The following is a 19,821-nucleotide window of genomic DNA, read 5'->3' as shown; positions in this document are numbered from 1 at the left end:
CTTCCCCCGCCGCCCGCTCCGCGCAGCAGCCGGAGGGAGGCTTCCTGGGACAGAAAGGGGCCATGGCGCCTGTGCCACCCAAAGCCGGTGGCGCCAGCTCCCCATCTGGGGACATGCTGGTGTAAATGCATAAATGCGCGGGTGGGGGGACTTAGGGATGCTGACCCTCGGCCAGACCTGCGAATAAAGACATTATAGCAGGAGGAGAGGGTCCGCCCTGGGAAAGCCGGAATAGCACCAGCCTGAGCGGAGCCCCACCCGCCGCGAGGGTGAACCTGGAGGGGGTGATGGAGAGGGGAGCCCCCAGGAGCCAGGAGCTAAAGCGGGGCGCCGCGTGGCGCGGACCCGGGGCGGGCGGAGGGGGCGGGGCGTCACCCTGGCTCGGGGCGGGTCCGGGGCGGGCCCGGGGCGGGGCTCCCGCGCAGGCGCAGCGCCAGCCGGGCCCGGGTCCGGCGCGGAGCCGGGCGCACTGACTCGGCGGCGGCGGCGGCGGCGGGAGAAGCGCTTCCGGCGGTGACGGCGGCGCCACCTCGCAGGTCCTGCCGGCGGCGCGGGCGGCCCGCGGGCAGCGGTGAGCCTCGGGGGGAGGCGGCGCGGCCGCGATGGGAGGGAGAGCGCGGGGCGCCGGCGGGGATGCCGCGGTGCAGCCCGCGCGCCCAGCCCGGGGACGCCGGGGCGCGGGGATCAGGGGCCCCTGACCGCGCCGGGGCTGCCGGGCCGGGCTCCTTGCACCGGGGCGCCTGCCAGCAGCGGCGGACAGCTCCCCGCGCCGGCCGCCTGGCCCCCTGCGCTCCCCGGATGGAGGGGGCCCCCGAGCGCGCGCCCCTGCCACGTGTCCTGCGGCGGGGAGGCGGCCAAGATGGCTGCGGGGGCCCCCCCGCGCGCGATCGCTAGGCAACCAGGTGGCGCCGACCCCGCGCCCCCCGTCCCCTCTGGCTCCTGGTTCTCAGCTGCTGCTGGAGCAGAGCGGGGCCCGGGGTCAGCGGTGACCCTGGCGCTCACAGCCCAGCTGGGAAGGGATGGACCACAGTCTGGTCCTGGCCTTGCGTTTCTGCGCTCTCCGGATCTGCCCCATCTGTCACAGGCCTCCCTCCGACCCCTCGGGATGGCAATGGCCCCATTGTCTGCCGCGTGTGCAGGGGATCCAGGTCCCTTCCCTTCCCGTTCCTCCGGCTCTGGAAGGTGCCCCGGCTGCCTTCCTAACAGGATGAGAAAGCTGGGCCCAGAGAGGGTGAGCCAGCTGCCCAAGGTCACGCAGCTGCCTGTGGGCAGAGCCAGCCGGTTCCCCGTGGCTTCCCCAAAGGGGCTTCCCGCCGCGCCGTCTGCATCTCCGCCCGCGCACAGCCCCTGGGAGCGGCACTGTCAGCGGGCGCACCGAACCCGCTTTATTCTCTCCTGTGATCGGGCCTGGGGCTGCCGTCCTCTGGCCCCGCGGAGCCCTGACCACAGGCTCCTCCGGGGCGTCTGTCCGGCACCTAGTGAGATGCCCACACAGCCACTTCCCTCCGTGGGCCGCGGCCTGGAGCCCAGGGCCTCTTGTGGGTCATTTTCCCCGAAGACCCACCTTCTCTCTGCGGCCTCGCCTACAGACTGGGACTTGGGGGCCCCTAGATCCCCTCTTCCTGTGTCCATCCCGCCCACGGGCTTCCTCCGTGTCCCGGGCACCCGATGGGCGGGGGAGGGGTGCAGGCAAGTGAGGGGTCTCTGCAGCCGGGACGGTGCTGGGCTCAGACGTGGGGTGTGAGATGGATACGGCGACAGGGGGCCTCGGAGGGGGGTGGAGAGGAGGGGGGTGGAGAAGGACCACCAAGAAGTCCCTCCCACTCTCCACTCAGGCCTGCAGGCTTCTGTCTGGATTGCCGAAATGAGGGTGTTTGGAGAGAAGTCCCACCCAGCCCCAGGGCTGGGGTCGGGGTGGGGTACACAGGCTCTGAGGCCCGTGGAATTCCGGAAAGGGCCGGCGCGGTCGGAGGGGAGCCTGCAGAGCAGGGGCTGCAGTCCAGCAGCGGGAGGACAGTTAGGGTGCTCTTCACGATCTGGGCAGTGTCCTGTCCCAGGTGGACGGGAATGGGAAGGGGCCGACAGGGAGGCAGCGCCCCCTACGCATCCTCGCTTCCTGGAGGAAAGTGGAGAGGACCACCCGGGCCGGGCCGAGAGGCTCCGAGGGTGCGGCCGCTCTGCTCTGGGCGCCCAGAGTGCCCGGGCCCACGTCCTCGCCTCGCGCAGCTCCCCCTCCGCGGCGGTCAGATGCACTTCGCTGGAGTGTAATCACGGTAGAACCTTCACTCGAGGTTAAAGGTGAAGAAGATCAGGAGCAGTAAGTCATTAAAGAAAAACACTGCCCGGCCGGCACGGCTCGGTGGCTGAGCGTCGACCTATGAACCAGGAGGTCACGGTTCAATTCCTGGTCAGGCACATGACCGGGTTGTGGGCTCAATCCCCAATGGGGGGAGAGGGGGCGTGGGAGGGCATGCAGGAGGCAGCTGATGAACGATTCTCTGTCATCCTTGATGTTTCTGTCTCTCTCCTTCTCCTTCCTCTCTGAAATCAATAATATATATGTATTTAAATCTGTCTGTGTAAGTTAGCCTAGAAAGTGAAAAATTAAATTAGAATGCGTAACAAATCGACATCTAACCATAAGAAGTTCAGAGATACTCAGTTTCTGGTTAACTACTATGAACTTGTGAAATCTTTTCCTAGACGGGTTACATAACCTGTGAGTGGATTCTTCAAAGTGGGTAGAATAGTCAATGGAACACGTCCTACATGTTACGGACGGGTGGTATTTTACCATTCTCACAGGCTGACATCTCGGTAGAAACCAATAGAGTTGGTTTTAATGAGTAAGAATGTCTCCCATATGATATTGACGAAGAAACCCAAACCCCACATTGATCCCGAGGACTGGATGTGAACAGGACCGCGTTGTTACCGGGTGTCTTAACGCTCACAGGAGAGTGGGGTCCACGTGGTGGGTGGGAGTGGGGCGGGGAGGAGGGAGGGAGAGACAGACAGAGGGTGGTACCCCCATGCTCTCCTGGTTCCAGACAGGACCCACCTCCCACAGCCTCCCCTGGCCCGGAGGAGAGGGAGCAGCAGACGGCCCTGCCCTCTGCAGGAATGTGACTGCTCGCCCAGGTTCAGCCTTCCGGTCCACCATCTGTCCTCCTCGGCCGCGCCCATCGCAGGGAACGTGTGGGTGACCGGCTCAGAGCCAAGCGCCAGGCCTGCCGTTTGGCTCCTGAGTGTGTGGCTGCCTGGCAGGCATGTCGCCCTGGGCCCCGAGGGTCAGGGTGCGAGCAGAGTCAGACCGAACCGCCCTGCCGGGCTGGCCGTCTGGGCCGGGGCCCTGGCTTCTCTGAGGAGCTGCCGTTCCTTAACGGGCTAGGGCAGGACTTAGCGACCTAGTGCCGCGCGGCCAGCCCCGCGCCGGGCACTGAGGCACGCTGGCGCCCCGTGGTGCCCGCGGTGCCCGGACGTGTTCCTGCCCACCGGCCCTGTCGGGAAGCCAGGGCGCAGGCTCTGTCGGAGCTCCGTCCGCCGCTTCACCCCGTTCCCAGGTGAATGCCGTCGCCGTCCGTTAATCTTTAGCCAGGGTTAAAGGTCCTGGTTCCTCGGTCCTGGCCAAGCACATTCCCTCCACCTCCCTCCCTGTGGAATTACGGGAGGTTATTTCTCCGACGGTGAGACCTGGCAGGAGCGGGAAGTTTGAGAGGAAGTCTCTCTTGGGGAAGAGCTCTTCCCTGGGGGCATTTCTGGTCATCATTCCTGCTCACTCAGGCAGCCCAGCTCCTTCCCACTCCTTTCCCTCCCACCCCCACCCCCGCCCCCACCGCAGCCACAGCCTTTGTGGCTGGACTTCAGCCACAGGGACAGCAGCCTCTGGCCTGGCCCCGGCCCCCCTTTGTGGCAGTTCACGGGGGTCCAGGGCCATAAGCCTCTTGTACACTCCAGCGTGCCCCTCCTCCCCGCTGTGAGCGCCTCTGATCCCCATCCTACAGATGGGAAAACTGAGCCTCAGCCAAGGGAAGCCTCTCCGGAGACATGGCTGGACGGGGAGGGGCTGCCGAGGTCGGAGTCCAGTTCCTACCCCTGTGTGGCCAGGGAAGGCACCCTGGGCTGTGGCCACAGGGCGGGGCCTCCACAGGACCAGCAGCCCACGGGAGTGGCCGTGGAGGCCCCTGAACATGTTTATTGCCCCCCAGAGGGTACGACGCTCCCCGGACCGGGCAGGGCACGTGGTCATTGCTTATTTATCATTTTTATGTTCTTTCAAACAGCATTTCCCCAACGTAACTGATCACTGGGTCTCCCAAGCCAGGGTCCCGGGCCCCCCAGCCTGGGGAGCAAGGGTTTCGGGGAGATCTCTTTGGGTCACAGCCACCTCTCCGGGGCGCAGGGATTCGGGGGCCCGACAGCTGAGGGTCACGCCCGGGCACCGCCGCGCACCTGAGCAAGTTCGCGAGCCGCCCGGTAGCCGAGCGGTACGAGGGTCAGATGAGATGATACAGGCAGGCTCTTAGAACACGCGGTTATGACGTGCTAGCGGGTGTTACCAGGCACCGTCCTGGCTCTGCGGACAGAAGCTCAGGACCTGAGTGTGGGGTGACCCTGCCAGGCCGCAGGGGCGAGCGGGCAGAGTGGGCGGAGCTGGAATCTGAACCCAGGCCTGCCTGCTGCCCCAGGGTTCACCCTCCCCTCATCGCCCGCCCGCCCACGGCTTCCAAGTTCCAGGATGGACGGGTTGCCCCCCCTCTTGGAGCCAGGAACTCAAGTTCATCCAGCCAGCTGGTTCAGGACACTGAATCGGTCAGGGGTGACTAACGGGAGCTGTCCGAGGGCTGAGCGTCCCGGGAGGCGCCCCTGGGAGCCGGGAGCTCAGGCTCAGCAAACCGGCTGGTCCAGGACGCTCAGACACACACTGGTCAGGGGAGACTGACGGAGCTGCCCAGGGGCTGAGGTCCCGGAGGCGCCCCTGGGAGCCGGGAGCTCAGGCTCAGCGAGGACCCACGGTCAGGGGAGACTGACAGAGCTGCCCGGGGGCTGAGGTCCTGGAGGCGGTCCCTGCCCTCCCACGGCTGTGAGGACTGTCACTCCAGCCTGTGAGGAAGGGCCGGGCGCCCAGGAGGGTCCGTGCAGACGGGGTGTGACTTTAACTCACACTGAGACCGAAGGCAGGAGGCCGGCTCTCCCTGTCCCTGGAACCCTGAGGGCAGGCGTGTCAAACTCAGGCGAGCACGGGCCAAATGAACAAGGCGGACGTGGATGTGGCCACAAAAACAAGAGCTTCCATTTCCATAGAAACAGGTTTGTTTTGGTAGAGACGTGCTGAAGACAAAGGGCTGAAGTGAACGAGTCATCCTTAACATAAAATAACAATATTTTTCTTGAACAGTCACCTACCAGGCACTGAATAACTGCATAAAATCATAAGCATAACGCAAATAAACCTATTTTTCTTGTTCTCCGAAAGCGAAATATTCCGTTGCGCACACCAAACAAGTCCGAACAGGGCTAATGACGTGGCCATCGGCTGCTAGAATATCCGCTGCTGGTGTTAGTGGAGAGAAATGGTGTGCCTGCACGTAAGGGAAATGAATGCAACACGATTACAGTCGTCAGTCCTTATTGAACGCTGTCGTTCATTATTAATAATTATGTACAACAGGATATTGTACAAATTGGGTTATGAAATTTCATTAAAATGTTGCTCACTGTTATATTGGCTGGATCACAGAAGTATTCGTTGAAGGCCGCATGTGGCCCGTGGGCCCCGAGTTTGACATGCTTGGCTGAGGGGCCCTGGTAGGTTCACTGCCCTGACTGCTCTCCTGTCCGGTCTCAGGGCAGAGAGGCCGGGGAGCGGAGACGGTGGGCGGAGTGGCCGGTGGGTGGGCAGTCAGAGCAGCACGTTGGTCCATTAGGCGCCCCAGTCACGGCGCTAACGTCAGAGACCACGGCCCCAGGCCCCCAGCACAGACAGATAAGGACGAGGGGGGCTGCAAAGGGGACAGTTACCAAGCTGGTGCGGAGACCGGAGGAGCAGGTGCTCCTGGGAGCTGGCCCTCCACCTGCCCCACGAGGGCGCCGCTAACCGCCCGTTTGTAAAAACACGCCTGTGCTTAGCGTCAGGGAGCCTCCTCCTCCAGCCCCTGCTCTCCGGTCTCCGTCCTGGAGCCTCAGCCTCCGCTCTCCGCACCCCTCCCTCCTCCGCACCCTCCCTCACCGCTGCAGAAGGCGAGCTCTGACCCTGTCCAGACCAGAAAGCTGCCCTCAGGCCCTCGCCCGCAGGAGCCTGGCCAGGGGGCCCCTCTCTGGGGGGCCTTCGCTTAGCCCACCCCCGCAGTGGGGGGTGCGTCCTGCCTCTCCCACGGCTGTTCTGCACTCCGAAGCTGATGGCTCTCCCTGCAGAGCCTCGGTGAATGTGGCACAGAGAACGCCCGCCCCTCCCCCCGGACCGATGTCCCCCAGTTCTCCGCCGGTGCCTCTGACCTGCTCCGGGTGTGGTCACAGAGGGAGCGACTCATCCTGGAGCAGGTTCCCCGGTGCCTGTGCTGCCCATCCCGTGGGGGGCACGGTCCCTCGCCCTCGCCACGCCCGCTGTCCGCAGCCCGTCACGCATCGGCACAGGGTGCCTCCCCGTGGACCCGGGAAGTTCCTCTCCGAGAAGCACCCATTGCCAAACAGGCCCCACGGGGAGCCACGTGGGCTGAGCCCACGACACCGCACCAGAACCTAACACCCGGCCTAGTAGCCGCCTGGACCTTCCCCAGGGATGGAACCCTAGCCGGTCCGTCTGGAATTCTCTGGCCAGCGCCTCTGAGTCACGAGGTCATCTGCCCCATCGCTCCCTCTCGGCCCCCGGGGAGATGAGGTCTCCCTTCCCGTCCCCTCCCCCGCGGCCCGGAAGGCCTCCGCTTTGCACAGCTCCCGGGCGGGGCCCTCTGCCGGGCAGAGGGTGCTGCCTGCTCCGGAGCCGGTCAGTGCGCCACCCAGCTCTCCGTCCGCCCCAGTCAGCTGTCCCTTCACAACCGTCTCCGCCCACTGGTGCTGCAGGTCACCTCTCATTTCAGCCTGTGGGGGAGGGGGGATGCAGGTCACCCGCAAGGCCTGGGGTGCTGGGCTCCTTCCCAGTGACCAGCCTGCAGGGAAACCTCATCCCTCCCCCCCCCCCCCACCGCCCCGAGACCTCCCTCCCCCCAGGACGGCTCAGTTCCTCCGACAACTCAGTCCCTCCGACAACTCAGTCCCTCCGACAACTCAGTCCCTCCGATGGGCAGAGAGTACGAAGGCCGCTCAGATGCAGCAGATTGATGATTTCTTCCCCAGAAGGAGGGCTTCCAGCATGAGGCCGTGCTACCGCTGGTTTTCTCTCTGACTTTCTCTATTTCCAGTTTCTCTGGATAGTTCTAGGTTCCCCAGAGTAAGGCAGGAGAAGCGCCACGGGCTTACATACAGGCACATGTGGGAATGAGGGCACTGGGTTGGGGTTCGTGGACAGCGTTAGCTCGGGTTAGGCTGTGCCCGCTGGTGGCAGCAGGGGGTGGGGAGGAAGGAGCACACACACCCTCCCTGGAGCAGGGAGACGGCCGTGTCTGAAGGGCCGGGCCTGGTCAGGCCTCACGGACTCTCTCTTTGACCCGCCAGGTCAGCGACCATGTCCGGAGAACTCCCGCCAAACATCAACATCAGGGAGCCGCGGTGGGACCAGAGCACCTTTGTGGGACGAGCCAGCCATTTCTTCACGGTGACGGACCCCCGGAACCTGCTGCTGACGGACGAGCAGCTGGAGGGCGCCCGGAAGACCGTGCAGGACTACAGGTAGCACCCGGTTACGCTCCGGGCCGAACGTGCTCACAGCTCATCATGTTAGCCTAGTGCCCTGAACCTTCCCTTACAACTTCGTGTGTGTGTGTGTGTGTGTGTGTGTGTGTGTGGTTTGTGTGTGTGGTGTGTGTGTGTGTGTGTGTATGGTGTGTGTGTGTGCAATGGAATCCTTTTTATTAAAAATAAAATAGAAATAGCTGATCAGCATCACTGATCCTTAACACGTAACGTCCAAGAGTCACCGTACCCCAATATAAGACAGCCCTCCCTCCGACTCCCAGGCACCAGCCTGTGAAGTCCCCTTCTCACAGGGCCCGCCCTTCTCTCCAACACACCCAGGCCTGCACCCACAGCCACCGGGCATCCTCTGTCTCAGTGGCGATGGCATCGAACAGCAGGCGGATTGCCGAGAGGGGGGAGGGGAGGGGCTGGGTGCCTCTGAGCTCAAGTGCAGTGAAGTCTGTATAACTTTCCAGTGGGCCAGGCCTCCTAGGCAGAAACTTCGTTTGTCCCCACGGGACTACAGAAAAATGGCAGCCCTCAGGACAGCGGATAACAGGGGATGGGGTTAGCCAGAGTCTCTAAAGCTGGGGCCGGAATGCCTTGCCCGGCCCGGATAAGGCTCAGGCCCGAAAAATCATTTGTTCCAGCCCCGCCAAGGATGAGGGCCGAGGTAATGAAATGTCTGACCGAATGCAGCAGGCTCGTTTTTAAGTTGATAATTATGTATGGCCCGCGGGTGATGTCATAAATACCCGGACGGCCCTGGGCGGAGAAAAGGCTCCAGCCCCTAGATAAGGCGTGCATACCAGCTGCCTGAGCCGGATCGAGCCGGTGCTGACGATGAGGGAGAGGGAAAGGAGACGTTGCAAGTTCTGACCTTTTACCTTCCGTTTATCTCAGCACACGCGCTCATTTCTTTCACAATCATTCTTGCACAATCTCGGATAGTCTTATGTATGAGGGTATTTACTTCCTGGTCCTTTATGGATGGGAAGGATGAGAAGCAGGGACCTTGTCAGCCTAGGCGGCTGGTATAATTCCCTGTTCACAGCCCCATTAAAAGCATGACAGGCTAGTTCCTGAGGCGGACGTCACAGAACCACAAACGGAGTGGCGTGAAACAGTGGGAGCGCCTCCTCTCTCTGCTCTGAAACCAAGGGGAAGACGGGCCTGTGCCTCTGAGATTCCAGGGAGAGTCCTTCCTTCTCTCTCTCTCTCGAGCTCTCGGCGGCTCTGGGTGCTCCCTGGCCCGTGGCCGCGTCGGGAGACCTCCGCGGCTGTCTGTGCCGCTGCACTGGCTATCTGTCCCGGACGGCCCTCCTCTTAGCAAGGGACGCCTGCAAGCACCCCGTTTGCAAATGAATTCACTTCCCGGGTTCCAGGCAGACATGCTCTGTGGGGGCGGAGTCAACCCAGAATGGATGGTCCGGAAGGATATCTAGCGACGCAGAGAGACGCTAACATCACCGATAAAGGAGCAGCAGGTCTGCGTGACGCCTGTGAACATACACACAGGCGTGGAGACTGCAGGAAGGACGGAGTGTGTTCACTAAACCCTCCCCGGGTGCCGGGCAGGCAAAGGCTTCCACGATATAATCGTTGGAATGAGTTTCTGTGTTTCCTGAATGTCTAGCCATGCCTATGTGCTTCTTAGATAAGGAGAAAAAATAACGAACCCGCGTAATCTAGGTTTTCGAGCTATAGTATGAGAATGAATTGATATTCTTGACTGCCACAGCTTTTGTTGTCCAGTCAGCTAAAAGATATTTTAGAGTTTGCAAAGTTCAAAATGCGTTTTTAAATGTGTCATTTAAAACAAAGTTTCTTCCTTATGCTATTTGGCATGTTTTGGTTTTTCCAAACGTTAGATGATTTGAGACGTGTGGGCGTGAGATGCTCCTGTGATGTGTCTTGTCCCTCGTGTTGGTGAGGTTTCTGGGTCTGTGAGGGCTCTGGCGCTCGGCCCAGGAGGGAGGTGGGACCTGAGAGCTTCCGGTGCCTGTGCCGAGCCGCGGGGGAGGCGATTGGAATAAGTGGTGTTGTGTTGTTTCCTAGACAAGGAATCGTCCCTCCGGGCCTCACTGAAAATGAGCTGTGGAGAGCAAAGTACATCTATGACTCGGCGTTTCACCCCGACACCGGGGAGAAGATGGTCCTGATCGGACGGATGTCAGCGCAGGTCCCCATGAACATGACCATCACGGGCTGCATGATGACGTTCTACAGGTCAGTCGTGGCCGGGGACAGCGCTCCCTCCTATGGCAGCACTGCACGTGGGCTGGCTCTGTGTCCGTGACGTTATTAAATAAACCACTTCCTGTCCATTCCGCACGGACGCAGCCCAGGGCTCCGTGGTGCCCGTCCCTCTGCTCAGTAGTGTTCTCTCTGCTGCTCAGAGGAGCTGCGCTTCCCCCAAAGCTCAGACCCGCAGGACAATGAGGTGGAGGGAGAAAGTGAAAGAGAGTCTATGCAGATTCTCTCTCCTCCATTCCTACGTCAGTGCAGGTGCAGGTGCAGGTGCAGGTGGGAGGGGTCAGGACCACACAGAAGGGCCGACAGTGGCAGAGTGCCTGCTCTATGCCGGGCTGTCCACACATGTAAGCAAAAGTGTGAGTGAGCGCTGTCTTTGCCACGATCCCCTGACCTCAGTGTCACCGTTTCTAACGACCCAGGAAACTGTGAGGAGGGTCTGTAACGCCTTCCCAGCCGCCAGGCCCTGGCCCAGCATCCTCCCGTCACGGGTTCGAGGCTGCAGGTGGGGGCGGCGGCGGCGGCGGCCTGACACTCGCTCTGTTGCAGGACCACGCCGGCGGTGGTGTTCTGGCAGTGGATCAACCAGTCCTTCAACGCCGTGGTCAACTACACCAACAGGAGCGGAGACGCCCCCCTCACGGTCAAGTACGGCCCGGTGCCCCGCTGCCCTCCCCGGGTTCCCCTGGCGGGCGGGACGCTCTCCGATGAAGAAGTGCCTTACAGGATGCCTTCTCATCGGTGGCCCGATCCTCAGGCATCACTCGAGCCATCGGCGGTGCCGTAGGAAGATAGGGCTCCCCACCCTCAGCTCTCCTCCCCCAGAACACACGGCAGCTCGGCCTGGCCTGGCCTGAACCTCGCACCGCACCCGTCTGCCCCGTGCGTGCGCACAGACCGCCGGCGCCCGCTGTGTGACGGGCCTCTGCAGAGGCCCCGGGGCTCACACACCTGCTGGGTCATCGGCGGAGCAGAGAGGGAGTGAATGGGTCAGTTGTGACCCCCTGCGGAACGTTCTGGACGGGCCAGAGGGACGGCCCAGCGGAGCTCGCAGCACGGCCTGTCCCACAGGCCAGCGTGTTATTTTTCGCTCTAACTGCCTGGACAGTCTGGGTTCTGCTGTCGTCATGGGTAACCAGCAATGACGTCACAGCAACTTGCATCCAACACGTGAGCTAAAACGTATCTCTGAACAGGATACAATTGCTCGAGCTTAACTGTATTTCGGAGATGAGACTTTGTGACTTTTATACCCTGAGGTACCATTTCAGGATGAACAGCCTGGCATCCTTTCAGTGTGTGTGTTGATATTGGGAAAAGTCTTTTTGTTTTAGTTTAGTGGATGCGCCTCAGACACGTAGGCCACTGCCTGTCCCACAGGTGCCATGTCCTACGCACTCCCGGGCCCCTTCCTTCCGCCCCTTCCCCGCCCAGGCCCGTGTCCGGGTTGTGTCAGGTCCCATACACGCGGAATCCCCTGTGTTTGGGTCTGCTGGCCTTTCTTCGGCTCACTGCCCTGCGGGTGGGCATTCTACGGGCTCTCCACGCCGACCATGCCCGCTCACGCCCCCCACCCTTCCCTTCAGCAAAGGTCACCGTTCCGCGCGCTGTTCTCTCTCCTCAGCGAGCTGGGCACGGCGTACGTGTCGGCGACCACAGGCGCCGTGGCGACTGCCCTGGGACTCAACTCACTGGCCAAGGTGCGCGGGTCCTCCTGCTTCCACTGGAAAGCTTCGGGATTGCTTCTCACCGGCCCGGCTCCCGGCACTCCGCTGTCTCAGAATAGCTCCAGTCCTTTCGCTTTCTCATTATGGTCATTCCCTCCGACTGCATGTCTTCTGTGTGTGTGTGTGTGTGTGTGTGTTTTAAAGATATTCTTATTGATTCCAGAGAAGAAGGGAGAAGGAGAGAGAGACAGAGGGAATCATTGCCTGGCTGTCTCCTGCACACTCCTTATAGGGGATCAAGCCCGCAACCTGGGCAGGTGTCCTTGACCAGAATCGAACCCGGGACCCCTCAGTCCGCAGGCCGAACGCTCTATCCACTGAGCCATGCAAGCGTGGCTGCGACTGTGTGTTTTAGTCACAGCTTCCTAGGGAAGGGCGGTCACCCGCAGCCAGAACCTTGGTCAGGGCCTGGCACAGTGCTGAGCTAACCTGCCCATCCACCAGCGGCTGTGCAAGAGGGGGCGAGCCAGCACCTGACCCCAGCGTCTGGGACTCAGTGCCCTCCACAGTAAGCTGCCAAATGCCCCAGAAGCCTCACACGCCCAGCCAGAGACATAAAGCCGCTGGCGAACAGGCGGGAGCGCACTGCCGGCCTGAGTCTCTGCACAGGACTCTGCGTCTCCAGTAGTTGTCAGGAAGCAAGGGCATTGCCGCCCGGCGTCCGTGAGAAGTGAGCTCTGCTCTCGCTCTCCCCCGCAGCACGTGTCCCCGCTCATCGGACGCTTCGTGCCCTTCGCCGCCGTGGCCGCCGCGAACTGCATCAACATCCCGCTGATGCGGCAGAGGTCAGTCCCGCGCTTTCTGGAGACGGGCTGTGCTCGCAGCAGTAACGAGACCCTCATAAGAACTCGCTTCGCTGACACTTCTAAAAACTATTTCAACGTTTGCAGATAAAAGCGTAGGAGATTGGGGATTTGCGTCAACGCAGTGATGAGTTAGCAGTGAGGATGGTCCGCTCATGAGCAGGCTTAGCCGATGAGCTGTATTTCCTGGGATGGACTGAGGGCAGGAGGTTAGGATAATCTCCCAACTTCTGTATCCCAGAGCGTCTCACAGCGTATCTCCAAGGAGGCCTACACAGGAAGTTTGGCCCGTGGGATTTTCTTTTGGAGTTTAAAATAAGCTTTATCTTTGGGAGGGTTTTGGGTTTTTTTGTTTTTTGTTTTTTTTAACAATTTAGAGAAGAAAGAAGAAGAAAAAACACTTTGGAATGGATAATGAGGAACAGGTAGCTGTAAAGGTAGCTTTTGGAACTATCCCCTTGTTACTAATTACAAATACCCCTTAGCGCCATCTGCTGGTGACTCCTGGGTCCTCCTCGGGTCCTCAGCGAGGCCTGAGTCAGGTCTACCTCTCATTTGAAAAGCCACTCAGATTTGCACATCAGCATAAGAATCACCCTTACTCTTAAGTAGCATAGTCACGCTGAGGCGTATTTCCACTAGAATTGCTACTCCTTTGTTTATTACAAAGTGACTGTTATTTTACTTTTGTGCCTCCTGCATGAGGATTACACTTGTTCATAGGATGTTAAGAGACTCGTTTGTGCCCAGAAGGCTCCTGGGTGGTGGTGGGATGAGGTGGGGACGTGACCTCTCAGCGGTGTCCTGAAGGCACTGAACACCTGGCATGCGTTTTGCCTGCAGGGAACTCAAAGTGGGCATCCCGGTCACAGACGAGAGCGGGGCCCGCTTGGGTGAGTCGGCACAGGCTGCGCAGCAAGCCATCGCTCAAGTGGTGGTCTCCCGGATTCTCATGGCCGTGCCCGGCATGGGTCAGTATGACTGTCACCCACCCGTCCAGCCAGCCCTTCACCCATCCATCCATCCATCACTCACCCATCCATCTACTCATTCACCCATCAACCCATCCATTTATTTACTCATCCACCCATTCATTCACCCATCCATTCACTCATCCATTCACCCACTCACCCATCCACCTATTCATTTAACCATCCACCCACCCATCTATCCAATCCACCCACCCACCCATCCACCCACCCACCCACCCACCCACCCATCCATCCATTCCACCCACCCACTTATCCATCCATCCATTCACCCACCCACCCACCCATCCATCCACCCACCCACCCACCCATCCATCCACCCACCTACCCATGCATCCATCCACCCACCCACCCACCCATCCACCCATTCCACCCACCCACCCACCCATCCACCCATTCCACCCACCCACTTATCCATCCATCCATCACCCACCCACCCACCCATCCATCCACCCACCCACCCACCCATCCATCCACCCACCCATCTATCCATCCACCCACCCACCTGTCCACCCACCCACCCACCCATCCATCCTTCATCTACCCACCCATCCACCCATTCCACCCACCCATCCACCCACCCACCCACCCACCCATCCATCCACCCACCCATCTATCCATCCACCCACCCACCCATCCATCCATCCACCCACCCACCCCACACACAGACTGAACTAGTGTAAGTGCATCAGTGAACCAAACCCATCACTCCCTGGGTCGCTCCTCCACAGGTGAGAACACCAGCAGCTGCGGCTCAGGTGGGGTGACTCCCAGGGCCACCCCCAGGGCGTGTGCCTGGCTCCAGGCAGAGTGTTTATCCTCTGCTCCATGCGGCTGCCCGCCCCCACCGCGGTGCCTTCGTTTTATTGGCACAGGAGGCAGACATTCCTGGTGTTGGCGCCGTTCATATTTAAAGTTAAACGTCAAGTTCTCCTCAAGCTTATAGCGCTTTCGGCTGGACGAGAGCGTTCCATTATGGAACCAGCGGGTCGTTCCCCCCAATCCTAAAGTATCTTATAGAATTCCTGCAGACAGCTTCACCCTGAGTGTGAGAAAGGCTTACAGGCCACACACGCCTCTGGTCACGTTGCTGGGGGAAGTGGGAGCTGAAAACACGTGAGCTAACGCGTTACGCGGTCTCCCTTTCCTTGCAGTCATCCCCCCGTTCATCATGAACACGCTGGAGAAGAAGGCCTTCCTGAAGGTGAGCCGCCCCGCCGCGGTCCCCACTCCGCCGTGCTCCCCGCTCCGCTGAGGTCCCCCCTCCGCCGTGGTCCCAGTCCTCCCTCCCACCCAGCCCTCACGCACAGACCGCTCCCACCGAAACCCGGAGCCAAGAACCTGAAGGCCCGTGGCACTCGGGCACGTAAATGAAAAGATGGTTCCAGAATATTCCACTTCTAGTCTCGGATGTTTGAAGTAGCTCTCACGGATGGAAGCTGCTGCCCTCGTCTCGGTCAGCAATGGGAGGGGTTTGGAGGCAGCCTCACGGAACAGTGACTCGCCCCAGTTACTTTCCTGGGAGAGAATAATAATCCGTTCATCTGGCAACGGCCCCCCTTTGACGGGCACCCCCAGGTGGTCCCCGTGTGAGGAAAGGGTCCCCCATCAGCACCCGCTCCTGCTCTTTCTCGGAGCTGTGGGTGGCGTTACACAGGTCTCCTTCCACTTGTGGTCCCAGTCCCGCCCATCCGCCCATCTGCCCACCCCCTGGTGGTGGGTGGATGGATGAATGGGAAAACAGATGTTTCCCTCTCACAGTCCTACACGTTGACATGAAGCGTGTGACGGAGTGTCATGGTGGCTCTCCCGTTCCCTGCCGTCCTTGCGGGTGGGGCTCTGGGTCTGTGTCCTCTTGACCGCCTCTCTCCCTCTCCAGCCCCTCCTCCCTCCCTCGCGGCCGCCTGTGCGAGGGCCTCTCCCCGAAGGTGTCCTCGGGGACCACGGTACGCCTCGCACAAGCTCGGGGTCACGACCTCTAACCACGTGTGCTGCCTCTTAACTCCGTTGGCTGATGTCGTGACAGCCAGTCTGCAGCTCTGTCTCGGCTCTCTCTGTGGCCTCGGTCACGGGACCATCTACTCATCACTCTTGCATGCGTTTTGATGCCACTTTTGAAAACTAAAAATCTAACAGCACGTTCTCTCCAGAAGACTGACCAACTCACTCATTTCCATTTAAACAAGCGGCAGGCAAAGTGTCTGCTGCCAGCCATCGCTTTAACCACACGGACAGCAGCGAGGGCCGAGAGGGGGACTTGAGGATGAGGGGGTGCTTGTGGGGCTGTGGCTCGGTCCCGGGCCCCGGCCTTGGGGGTTTGTACGTGACCACGTGCCTGAGGAAGGACACGGACGCTGACGCTGGGGGGGTGGGGCTGCCTGCTCCCTGCAGGTGCCGCCGCTGTGAGGGCAGCCCCGTGGGGCGCGCTGCCCGCCCCGGCCAGGAGGAGGGTGGTCACACACAACGGCACCTTTCAGATCATGGGCAAGGGGTGAAGGAGAGAAGCCGTGGTCTCCGCACACGTGTTTGCTGACAGGCGGGGGCACGGGACGTCAGGACTAGCACGCGTGCTGCAGTGTTCCCCTGGTGACCCCAGTCTCAGTCCGCCTGGGCCTCGTAACAGCAGGGTCCGCCCAGCCCGTCGGCAGAAGCAGGGTCTCTAAGAGCCTGTGTGACAAGTTCCCCAAACCGCTTCTTTCTCGTCACAGCGGTTCCCGTGGATGAGCGCGCCCATCCAGGTCGGGCTGGTTGGCGTCTGGTGAGTAGAATTCCTTCGAGATCATTTCTCGTTAAAGGTCTGTGTGCGGCATAGGGAAAGGGAGGAGCGGGAGGCCACGTGGGACCCGGTTTAGGAAATGAGGACTCCCAGCACCCCTGGGACTGAGGTCCCGACCGTGAGCTGGACGGGAACTGTCTTTAGGGAAACTTACAACATTTGGGACTATCTGCATGATCCTTTTTAAACTCCTGTTATCTCTGGTTTCTTTTAAATTATTTGGGCAGTCATTGGTGTAATAAAATGACACAAACAGAACATGGTTTTTGAGGCTCCAAAGAGAGAAAGGGGATTGTTGGGAAAGTAAACTAGGAATAACCTGAGAAATCGACTGTTTCCAAGTGCTCTGATTTGCCTTCTTTTTTTCTTTTTCTTTTTTCAGTTTGGTGTTTGCCACGCCTCTGTGCTGTGCCCTCTTCCCTCAGAAAAGGTATGTGTTTGCTCTTCTTTGGGACGATCGTGAGTCTTCTTCCGACAAACCAGACCCGCCCTGGGTTACAAGTGGCACCTCACGTCGCAGGGGCTGTTGTTCCATTTCACTGGTAGGAACATTGAGGCTCAAGCAGACGAAGGAAGCCAAGGTCTCTAGAAGGAACAGCTGGAGGCAGAAAGCAAACGCACATCTGCTTAATTTAGAAACTCGCTCTGCCTGCTCCCGCTCCCCCTGAACACGCTCCTTCTGGGAGAGGTTAACTCTGGTGCAGATTTGCTTTTATGAAAATGTCAGTGTGGCTTGTGCCATCCCGGCTGTGGGCACGTGTGTCTGTAATGCAGACACCTGGGCGTTCCAGGGGCACTCCCCTTCTTCCTCCCCTTCTCCCCCCACCCCTCCCGAACAGCAACGACCGCCCTTAGCTCCTGTCGGCATGTCTGCTTCCCTGCTTTCTGCTCGTGTTCTGCCTTAAAAGCCTTCCCGTGCGCTTCTGCCCCGGCCGTGGGTGTGAGCGCTGGCCTGACGGGCAGCTCAGCTGCCTCTAGACCTAGGTCTCCCGCGGCCTCCTGACCTCACGCCGGGGCCCGGAGCCGCGGGTCTGTGTGTGGATGGGTGTGAGGCTGCGCCTGCGGGGCCAGGTCCCTGCTCTGGGTCTGCACGCTCTAGGCTCAGGGAGAGGCTCTGGATGGGTTGCGGGGTTCCAGGCGACCTTTCTCAGGTGCCTGCACCAGACAGAGTGCCACCATTTGCCTGCCCATCCTCCCTGTCCGTGACCTGCCATGCTTCAGCAGAGAAGCCACCCCGTTCACCCCTCGGTGTGGAAGCCAAGGCCCCCCTCGGCCCCTGTAACCCTGTCCAACCTCCCTCCCTCCCCCAGCTCCATGTCCGTGAGGAGCCTGGAGGCCGAGCTGCAGGCCCAGCTGCAGGAGAGCCACCCCACACTGCGCCGCGTGTACTTCAACAAGGGGCTGTGACGCGGGAGGCGCCCGCACAGCCCGCGGACCCCGTGCTCCGGCCGGGGGCCCCGTCTGGTTCCTCCTGGCACAGCAGGTCTTCGACCTCCTTGGCTTCCGGAAGGATCCGGACACGATGTGTGTGTGAATCACGGCTAAATGGTTTTACCTGGAGGCTGTGTACTGCATCCGCCCCGTCTGAGGATGAGGCTCCGGGACCCCTGTTCACATCCCTGTAGCAGGTTCACATGTAGCACAGTCCATGCAGCGGAGGCCGTGTTCCCAGGTGAAGGCAGGGCCGTGTGCCCTGCGTGTCCTGATTCCACCGGAACTCGGACGGGCCGATGGGAAAGACGTGGGACCGGTGCTGGCAGATCTGTCCGTTGGGACGGGCGTGTGACGGCCGAACCCCCATAGGAACAGGTGTGCCTCGCGTGAGTCCCCTCTTCTCCGAGGCCTGGGTGGGCCTCTCTGAGCCTTCCTTTCCGCCTCCAAAGTGTTCTCCATTTGTCCATCTTAAACCCTTTGAAGCAGAAGATTCCCACAACACACCCGGCCTGCGTGTGTTCGTTGCCATGCACGCCGCTCCTGAAAGAGCGGTAAAGCCTGAGCTCCAGGCGGGCTCCCCAAGGTGCTTCCGGTGCTCTCACCGAGCCCAGCCGGAGCCCACAGAATGCCCACCGAGCCCTCCGGAGGCCTCCCCGCCCGGCGACCACAGAATGCCCACGGGGAGCCCCTCCCGGAGGCGACCACAGAATGCCCACCGAGCCCAGCACCTCCCCTCTGCTGAGGAGCAGCGGCGGGCCGACGGCGGAGGAACTAGTTCAGGCGCAGTCAGGAACGGGAGAGCGAACCTGGGCTGTGTCTGCCTAGCTTTACCCGGGGCTCCCGCCCCTCCGCTTTCTCCTCGGTGTAACCGGGTTTGTGAAAAGGAACACACGGGCAGGAGGCCCGTCCCCTGAGTGCAGTAGCCGGGGAAGGTGCTGGCCGCAGCGGCCGCAGGCCGGGGTGGCCGTGCCGGCCGCGGGCGCGGCGTTGGCTGTCAGTGTTGGCGCGGCGTCTTGCTGGTGTCGGGATCAATGTACTGTTTCCGTTCGGCTGGATGAAATGATAAATAAACCCGGAATGAAAGCAAATCCTCTCTTATTTGTCCGTAAAGGATGATCAGATTTCTGTTACTGTCGATGCACCTCCTGTTCAGACTTCCTGCCTGGGTGCCACCCGTGTCCTCACGGAGAGAGGTTTCTGTTTTGTGCCGTTAGAAGGAAGTGTATTTCTAGGTGTGGCCACCAGCCTCCACCTTGCTGCCCCCACACACAGGCCCCCACCCCGCCCCCCACACATAACACATGACCAGGCGTGTGACAATGGGGCGGGTTCTCCTTACAGAACTGGCACCAGGGCACACGGCCAGGAAACCTGCTTCTGGGCCGGATGTCAGATTCCGATGGGGAGCCAGCGTTTACCGTGTTCCCAGAGAAAATGCGAGGAACCCAAGGGGGGGCCTTGGTCACAGACTCAGGAGCCAGGAGGACCCATTTCCACCCCCTCGCGTCTCAGCGTGGCTTGCGACCATAACTGTTCATCACGTCCGTTATTTAAAACACTCAAGAGCTCGGGTCTGGGGTCAGAGCCGCGACGGTCCGGGTCACTCACTTGGGCTGCTGACCTTCTCCGTGACCTTTGGTTCTGTTTGTTTGGAGAAAATCATGCATCTGCCTCATGGGGTCGTGAAGATGAAATGAGAGGGTCCCGGGCAGCGTGTGCATATTGCCCAGCGGACGGCTAACGTTGAATACATGGTACCCATCAGACATTCTCTCTTTCTAGCCCAGTGGTCGGCAAACCCATTAGTCAACAGAGCCAAATATCAACACAACGATTGGCATTTCTTTTGAGAGCCGAAAACCGACTTCTGTGCATGGGCCGCGAAAAAGGTGACAGACGTCCCGCTTTTAGCGGGACAGCCCCGCTTTGTAACAAATTGTCCCGGGGCGTTTTAAAAAAGTCCCGATTTTTTTTGCACGTGGTATTTTGTGGAAGAGCCGCATGTGGCT

At 60.5% G+C, this 19,821-nt stretch overlaps 1 protein-coding gene across 2 annotated transcripts; it reads left to right on the top strand.

Moving 5' to 3' along the window:
• Positions 1-430: 430 nt before the first annotated feature.
• SFXN1 (sideroflexin 1) lies at positions 431-18,491 on the top strand. 2 transcript variants are annotated; one of them, XM_084884403.1, is made up of 12 exons: positions 431-571; positions 7,651-7,824; positions 9,889-10,059; positions 10,633-10,731; positions 11,708-11,783; positions 12,510-12,595; positions 13,457-13,584; positions 14,757-14,806; positions 15,482-15,548; positions 16,311-16,360; positions 16,761-16,808; positions 17,689-18,491. In XM_084884403.1, exons 2-12 carry the CDS (start codon positions 7,661-7,663, stop codon positions 18,001-18,003), a joined length of 1,254 nt encoding a protein of 417 aa, XP_084740529.1. In that variant the 5' UTR covers positions 431-571; positions 7,651-7,660; the 3' UTR covers positions 18,004-18,491. The 2 variants fall into 2 exon arrangements, with proteins under 2 accessions (XP_084740529.1, XP_084740530.1); XM_084884404.1 differs by lacking the exon at positions 15,482-15,548.
• The last annotated feature ends 1,330 nt before the right edge of the window (positions 18,492-19,821 follow it).

The sequence above is a fragment of the Pipistrellus hanaki genome, assembly GCF_964339955.1.
Source record: "Pipistrellus hanaki genome assembly, chromosome: 5".
Taxonomy (NCBI): domain Eukaryota; kingdom Metazoa; phylum Chordata; class Mammalia; order Chiroptera; family Vespertilionidae; genus Pipistrellus; species Pipistrellus hanaki.
This window is presented reverse-complemented; position numbering and strand designations above follow the sequence as displayed.

Excerpts from the sequence above, each read along its gene's own strand:
- SFXN1 (XM_084884403.1), top strand. The coding sequence starts at position 7,661 with ATGTCCGGAGAACTCCCGCCAAACATCAACATCAGGGAGCCGCGGTGG. Across the intron at positions 10,060-10,632 it reads TGCATGATGACGTTCTACAG|GACCACGCCGGCGGTGGTGT; the intron begins GTCAGTCGTGGC and ends GCTCTGTTGCAG. Across the intron at positions 15,549-16,310 it reads AGGTGTCCTCGGGGACCACG|CGGTTCCCGTGGATGAGCGC; the intron begins GTACGCCTCGCA and ends TTCTCGTCACAG.